This window comes from Frankliniella occidentalis, unplaced genomic scaffold, assembly GCF_000697945.3.
Source record: "Frankliniella occidentalis isolate FOCC.00 unplaced genomic scaffold, Focc_3.1 Scaffold2158, whole genome shotgun sequence".
NCBI lineage: Eukaryota > Metazoa > Arthropoda > Insecta > Thysanoptera > Thripidae > Frankliniella > Frankliniella occidentalis.
Genome location: NW_026269246.1, coordinates 2,212 through 9,632, shown reverse-complemented (window position 1 = coordinate 9,632; position 7,421 = coordinate 2,212). Strand labels below are relative to the sequence as shown.

The window sequence follows — 7,421 nt, the reverse complement described above, 5'->3', positions numbered from 1 at the left end:
TGATTTAGCGGCGGTTATCCAAAAAGAAAAAAAACACAGGCAATACGAGGAAAATATGGGGAAATTTGTTCATTGGTTTAGAAAAATAAATTTGCACTGGTAATTTTTTCTTGTGGGAGGAATTTCATGTGTTGAAGTGTCATTGAGCCGAGATAATCCATACAGTACCTCGACGTAGTTAGTCTTGGAATCAGCAATCGTATCTCTGTCGGCCGACTTTATGTGAAGTGCAGTGGGCTTGCTGGTTGTTTGCACTTGATAGTCCTTGAAAACCTTTCATTTTGAGAGGTCTCTAGGACTTGTTAACTTTCTTGAAAAATAAAACTCTTCATGCAGCAAGGAACACAAGCACTCTCTCAGTTAACGTTTTTCTTGCACTTTTTAGGTAGCAAAATCCTCCCAAATGGACGCCTCTCCCCCGTGTCCCCGAAGAGAGGAGTGGACTCCTCCTCCCTTAGGAAGGACTCTTCCATGCCTCAGTCAGTGTACGACAGACTAAAGGTATATACCGTCAGCAACCAGTCAGAGCAAAAAGTATTTCTTCCTTCAGTATGTGCAATAAACGTGTTGTGTGGTGCGCAGACGCTGACCGCGGTGGCACAGGCTGCCGAGGACCAAATCCGGGATCTCAAGGCCACCCTCAGGGAGACCCTCCGCGATGGTCGGCCGTCGCTCATCCCGGACGTGGCCGCGTCGGCGACGTCCTGGCCCAACGGCACAGCGCGGTCGCCGTCCTCCTCCAACGGCAGCGCCAAGGGAGCCGGCGCCCCCGGCAGCCCGGGCAAGCGGCAGCTCCGAGACAAGGAGTTCGCCATCCGCAACTCGCTCCTCACCGACCTGTTCTCCATCAACCACATCAACACCATCTACCACGTGGCCGTGATGGTGCTCATCGTGCTGGTGCTCAAGACCCTGGTGACGGACCTGGTGGAGCACGGCACGGTGAACTTGAGCATGGACCTCATCTGGTACTCGTTCGGGGGCTTCCACCGCGTCATCACCATCTGGCTGGTCATGATGGCGAGCGTGCTCATGCAGTACGTGTTGTTCACGAACTGGGCGTCGCGCCGGCAGCAGATGCCAGGTGAGTTTGATCTTCGTGGCTGCGTTGGTGGTGGTTGCCGTGTCCGCCCCATGCCCCGACTGACACCCTGCCCTGCCTGCAGCTCTGGCTCGTCGCTGCTGGGACGCGGTCTTCCTGCTGCTGCTCGTGGCGTTCGACGCCGCGCTGCTGACGCTGCCGGTGCTGCGCATGCTGCACTACGCCATGCCGTTCGCGTCGTCCTTCGCCCTGCTCACCGAGTCCGTGCGAGTCCTCATGAAGTCACACGCCTTCGTGCGCTCCAACGCGCCGCGGGCGCTGGCCGAGGGCGTCGTCCCCGGCTTCAACCAATTCCTGTACTTCATGTTCGCGCCTACGCTCGTGTACTGCGACACGTACCCCAGGTAAGTGCCCCCCCCCCTCATCTACACCAGAACGCCGACGTCGGACCCTGTTTCTAACGGCCGTTTGTCTCCAGGACGCCGCAGATCCGCTGGCGCGTGGTGGCCTGCTGCATGCTGGAGGTCGTGGGCTGCCTGTTCTACATCAGCTTCCTCACGGAGCGCTACCTGCTGCACATGTTCCGGGACTTCGGCCTGCGCCCCTTCACCCCACTGGAGGGCGTCGCCGCCGTGCTGTCCACCGTGCTGCCGGCGGGGCTCGCCTTCATGTGCTGCTTCTACCTGCTCCTGCACTCCTGGCACAACGCCTGGGCAGAGATGCTGCGCTTCGGGGACCGCATGTTCTACATGGTGAGTGGAGTGGAGGCGGCTGCCCATATCGGCGCCGTCCTCTCTTTTACGACAGGTCGCACAAGGTCCGGCTGTTAGGGGGGGGGGGTGTACCGTGTGTTGCCTACTTACAGGGGTTTGTAGCACAAATTGCGTACTTTTCAGGCGGCTCACTATAGACGATGGGACCCCCCCCCCCCGTACCGCGTCTGGTGAGCGACTAAAGGAATTTGAGCCATATGCCTCACCATCGTAATCACGACGGAACTTCCTCCTTGGGGGCAAGCTGGCCCGGCCACCTGCATCCGGCCCACTATAACTAGACGAGAGAACGGCGCCAGTGGGCCACATTCTTTGTGTGTCTGTCGTTTTTTTTCAGTGATGCATATGAAGTTGTGTTTAGGTAAACTTCATCAAAATTTTCATAACGTTTATTTTATATCTGTTCACAGGATTGGTGGAACCAGGGGTCCTTCTCCGCCTGGTACCGCACGTGGAACGTCCTGGTGCAGGACTGGCTGTACACGTACGTGTACAAGGACGTGGTCCTCCTCGGCGGTAACGGCCTGGGCGCGAGGGTCGCCGTCTTCTTCATCTCCGCGGCGGTGCACGAGTTCATCCTGGGATTCGCGCTGCGCTTTTTCTACCCCGTGCTTTACGTTTTCTTCGGCATCATAGGATGTAAGACTGAGGTTTTTATGAAAGTGTTGCATTTTATTTTATCCCCTCAGTTAAGAGTGTTTTCTCTTTTTCCAGTTTTGCTGTCGTTCTTGACTTTTGGCTCGACAGCGGTGGGAAACGTAGGACTGTGGCTGTCGTTGTTCCTGGGCGACGGCATGATGTTCAGCTTCTATGCCATCGAACACTACGCCCGTCAAAACTGCGAGCAAATCATTGTGAGTGTCAGTTGAAGTTTCTTTTTGTTTAGTTGGTGGTTTTCGAGTTGCTTACTGGGTATAATGTTTTCAGGATTCGTCGTGGGATCTCTTCATTCCACGGTCCTGGAGCTGCGTGGCGCTCGCGTCCAAGACGTGAGCCACTCCGGAACATCCTACTATTCATCCGTATTAAACATTTTTAAGACTGCGTGTCGAATGTTGTACTTACAAGACTGACTACGAAGAGAGGCAGGGTCCGTAGCGTGAGGTGTATAAAAATATAGTTGTTAAAGTTATTGCTCAATTTGTATTTTATGTGGAATAATGAAAAACGCGTTTATACTGCCGGGCGCTATGTTGTAACGAACAGGTCCCTCCCTGTTAATCTAAGTAGAGCCCCACATCGGGGTGGCTGGAACACTTGTCAAGAATTAATTTGCTAGGTCATGTCGTCAACTTTGTTATAACTCTGTTGCCTCAGACAACCCATTTCATGAACACTGCGTACGGAATTTTAACCTGGCTATGCTTTAGTCACCCAAAGTTGTGATATATTTTTGATATTTTACATTGTGCTGTTGTATGTGTATAGTTGGTTTCAGCCTCAAAGATTTAAATGGACGTTTCAGCTACCTTTTAATTCATATAGGGTCGCATTATCTTTTAAGTTTTCTTTATAATTGTGTTTGACATGTATTTTATTCCTGTTAAGAATTAGGCGAAAAAAATATACCTCTGTTAATAAAATTTTGATTGCTCTTTTCAAAACGTGCACGTCGTCCCTGCTACCCACACGTGTGATTGAGATACTTGTTCGTGTCTCCCCGAGCCGTGTAGCTGCCTCCCACTACCACTCTGTTGCCAAGGGTGGCGCAGGGCTGTAGTAAAAGGAACCAGTTTGATACAAACGTACCGATTTGCGTATGAGTGCGACAAGGTCGGAGCTATACGGGAGGGCTGGGGTCCGGGTGGGGCGGGGCTGGAAAGTTTTGGGGACAAGTCCTCGCCTTCGAGGAGTCAATGTCTCTCGGGGACTGAGCTGATCGGCCGGCCCCGGCTGCAGCGAGACGGTCACGAAACCGAGTTCACTGTTGGTCCTGGACTCGGGAGCGCGACGGGCCGGACCGCCGCCACCATGCAGCTGCGCGGCGAGGAACACACCGTCACCCGCAACAACAACGCCGTCAACGAGCTGGAGGCCGTGAGGCTGAGGAGCACAGGTCAGGGTTAGCCAGCCGGCCCAGCCGGCGTGGCCTTTGCATCGGCAGGGAATGAGAATGACAATAGCCTGGTGTAGCTCTGGTTTGGCTACCACCGCCCGCCCGGTACCCCGGAACGCTGCCGGCGTTGCGAAGCGGCGTTCGGAAGGGCCATAGTTCGGTTCAGCAGAGCGGCTGTACGCTCCGCAAAGAACCGTTCACATATTGTAAGTGTCCTTGGGGTGGGGCGGGGGGACAAATACCAGGTGGCTGATTCACGCACTTCTGTAGGTATACTGTACCGCACGCACGAGTGCGAGCGGGCTTGCCTATCGCCCCTGTCCACGGCGCCTTACGAGCCGAGCGAATAGGCAACCCGCCCGCACTCGTGCATGCGGTACAGCATAACTACAGTAGTGCGCGGCGTTAATCAGCCACCTGGTATAATGGCAGCCTCATATGGTTTATTATCACCATTAGAGTTCATTCGTACACTCTAAATGTCCAAGGACAATTTTTGTAACTAGCAACGGACTTCTGTGTGCATAACTAGCTCAGATACAATATTGTAACTACCAAACACACATTTTGTGACTAGCAAGTCACAATATTGTATCTGAATTCAGTTATGCACGCAGAAGTCCGGTGCTAGTTGCAAAAAATTGTCCTTGACATTTAGAGTGTACCGCATGATATTCGTACCCCGAGGTGAAGACATCGTGTGGTCCCCCAAGTCCCCAAGTCCCTCTATTATAGTGATCCTGAACCTGAGGGGAGGCCATAGAACGTGGTGTCCGAACGGTTCCTGCGGGGATCATCCAGAAAGTACGTTCGCGCATCGCCGTTACGAGCTTGCCGAAGTTCATCCTTTCTGAGCTCTCATGGCGCCTTGTAGGTAGGCAACATCTGTGCATGCGTGTACTGCGGGGCGGCCTACCCTCAGGTTCGCAGGCGCCGAGCTCCCGTACTTTGCGGAATGTATTGTAGAATCACGGACTGATATTGTCTGGCCGATCCCTTATAGGATGTGGTTCCCCCAGCAGTACTGAGTACGCGGAGTACACTCGGCCCGAGAGACTCGGGGGTGAGGTCGGAGCGAGTCAGAGTACCTCGAGTACATTCGGAGTACAGTACACCCGGAGCGCTGTCAGCCCGGGACACAGGAAGACACCTACCAGTCGTTGACCCCTCCCCCCTCCCCGGGCAGGGGCACCAAAATGTGGTCCCGGGCGTTAATAGCCTTACTGAGCCGGGCAGTTGCAGCAGGGGACAGGGGAGCGGTATTCGCGTTAAGCTACTGATGCTTTCAAGGAAAACTCCTTAAAAAGTTAATACAAAATGGAGAAAAAATAATTTGATGATCAATAAAGTGACCCCCACAATTTGTGGGAATTTCCACCTTTGCAAAACTTCTCCATAGTCTGGAAGAGAATTCGCGGATTGGATTGGTGTGCGAGCGAAATCTCTTCGACCGCACCTTTGGGTGAGTATTATAGTCCAAAAAGTGTGTGAATTTAAATTTACTTCCACGCAAAAAACAAAAACAAACAAACAATAATTCAAAAATGCACAGTTTTGTGGATTTTCTGTCAGATCCCCGTTAACTTCCATAGAATGCAGTGGAAATGCCTCTACACCAAGAACTTATTCGCCTTGTGCCTGCAAGCCTGAAGTCGAGCCGCTGCCTCCACACCGGTGCTTTGCGGGTTGGCGTACCTCGTGTATTGTATGAGCTTTTCATTGGTGAAGCGGGGGCGGGGCGCTAGAAGAGTCGTGATAATGGTTTGGTCAGCTACCCAGTGCACCCAGCACCGGGGGACAGGGGGGAGGGGAGAATGAAAACGAGGCGTTATCGTTTTTTGTAAGGGGTCGTCCAGAGAGTACGTACGTGTTGCTCAGGTTCAGTGGGCGAATCACGCGAGATTGACCCCTGCGAGACTCTGGGTAGTCCACCCTACAGTACACGCATGCTCTGGAAGCAAGATATTGCCTACCTAACAGGCGCTGAGAGAACTTGCGTTGGCTGAACTTCGCAGGTTCCCAACGAAAAATGAGCGGGAATAAGGGGGTAGCATAGCGACTCAAAATCAAAATTTTTGTAAAGTTTATTTTTTTCATGCTAATTGTTTGAACATTCCCTGACTTTCATTAAAACGATTTTTCGGCGTTCGAAACCATTCGGTCCTAGTGGCTACCGGCGCGAACGTGAAAGTGGCCCAATAAATGCGCTAAACGCTTCCGCGCTGGCCGCCGGGCGGTTTGAATAGCGCGCCTGGAGCTGCTAAGCCAGGCAGGCTGAGCCGGCGTGGCGAGCGCTCCTGGCGGCTGGAGGGAGAACCACGCTAGTCCCCTCTCCTCTTCTTTCCAGCCTTACCTCACCTCATCACTCTGTAGGCTTCGGTACCTGCAAATTGTTTTGGCAGTCTTCATTTCACTTCCTTGATTGTTTAGTAGTTGTTACTTATTGTGAGTCTAAAACATCCTATGAAGCCTGCAGGGCAATGATTAAGTCCGTTGATACGATGCTCTGACAAACGTCATGAGAACTAAGTCACTAAAAGAACAAGACGGCGCAGGCGAAACGCGAGTGCTGGTAAGGTTAGTTCGGGACGGGACATTTCATCGTACCCATCTCATGGGCGCACTTGAATGGTAATTTGATGATCCTTCAAATGCAATACCGTTGGGTTTAATCCGTGAGAGGAAACCCAACGCAACTCGTAAGCAAAGTCCGGTGCTGGTCTACCTATTGCCAGTCCTTGAATATGAATAATTTCCATTTTGAAAGCTTCCCGCCTCTACGTCTCGCCGGTAGTAGGGGTAAAGGCTCGACCAATCAGGAACCCTCACTGGAAATGCAAGTGTGTGAATGTCGCTCACCTGCAGGTGAACGGATTTCAAACACACACCAAGCGGAGAATGTCGACAATAATTCAATATCGACCGGGGATCAACGCTTTGCGACATGGCCTCATTCGAATGTTCGCGCTGTTTTGATCCCCAGATGATCGTCGCTTGTCCCGAAGTGCACCTGCCCTGGCACAGGTTGCCGAGGACCAAATCCGTGATCTCAAGGCCGCCATGGGGGAGACCCGCCGCGACGGCAGCCCCAAGGCAGACGGCGCCCCCGGTAGCCGGCGCAAGCGGCACCTCCCTGACAAGGAGTTCCATGTCCGCAACTCGCTCCTCAGCAGCCTGTTCTTCTTAGACCACATCAACACCATCTACCACGTGGCCGTGATGGTGCTCATCGTGCTGGTGCTCAAGACCCTGGTGACGGACCTGGTGGAGCACGGCACGGTCAACTTGAGCATGGACCTGATCTGGTACTCGTTCGGGGGCTTCCACCGTGCCATCATCATCTGGCTGGTCATGATGGCGAGCGTGCTCATGCAGTACGTGTTCTTCACGAACTGGGCGTCGCGCCGGCAGCAGATGCCAGGTGAGTTTGATCTTCGTGGTTGCGTTGGTGGTTGTTACTGTGTCCGTGCCCCGACTGACACCCTGCCCTGCCTGCAGCTCTGGCTCGTCGCTGCTGGGACGCGGTCTTCCTGCTGCTGCTCGTGGCGTT

At 53.3% G+C, this 7,421-nt stretch overlaps 2 protein-coding genes across 2 annotated transcripts; both read left to right on the top strand.

Annotated features, from left to right (window-relative positions):
• The first annotated feature begins 326 nt into the window (after window positions 1-326).
• Window positions 327-3,419, top strand: LOC113212022 (sterol O-acyltransferase 1-like). Its single transcript, XM_026430587.2, has 7 exons — window positions 327-501; window positions 583-1,084; window positions 1,167-1,446; window positions 1,521-1,794; window positions 2,226-2,454; window positions 2,530-2,669; window positions 2,743-3,419. Exons 1-7 carry the CDS (start codon window positions 331-333, stop codon window positions 2,806-2,808), a joined length of 1,662 nt encoding a protein of 553 aa, XP_026286372.1. The 5' UTR covers window positions 327-330; the 3' UTR covers window positions 2,809-3,419.
• A 275-nt stretch (window positions 3,420-3,694) lies between these two features.
• On the top strand, window positions 3,695-7,292 carry LOC127751922 (sterol O-acyltransferase 1-like; the record flags this gene model as incomplete). Its single annotated transcript, XM_052276226.1, has 2 exons — window positions 3,695-3,871; window positions 6,855-7,292. Coding segments are annotated over exons 1-2 (523 nt in total), but the record flags the coding sequence as incomplete, so codon positions are not given.
• Window positions 7,293-7,421: the final 129 nt, after the last annotated feature.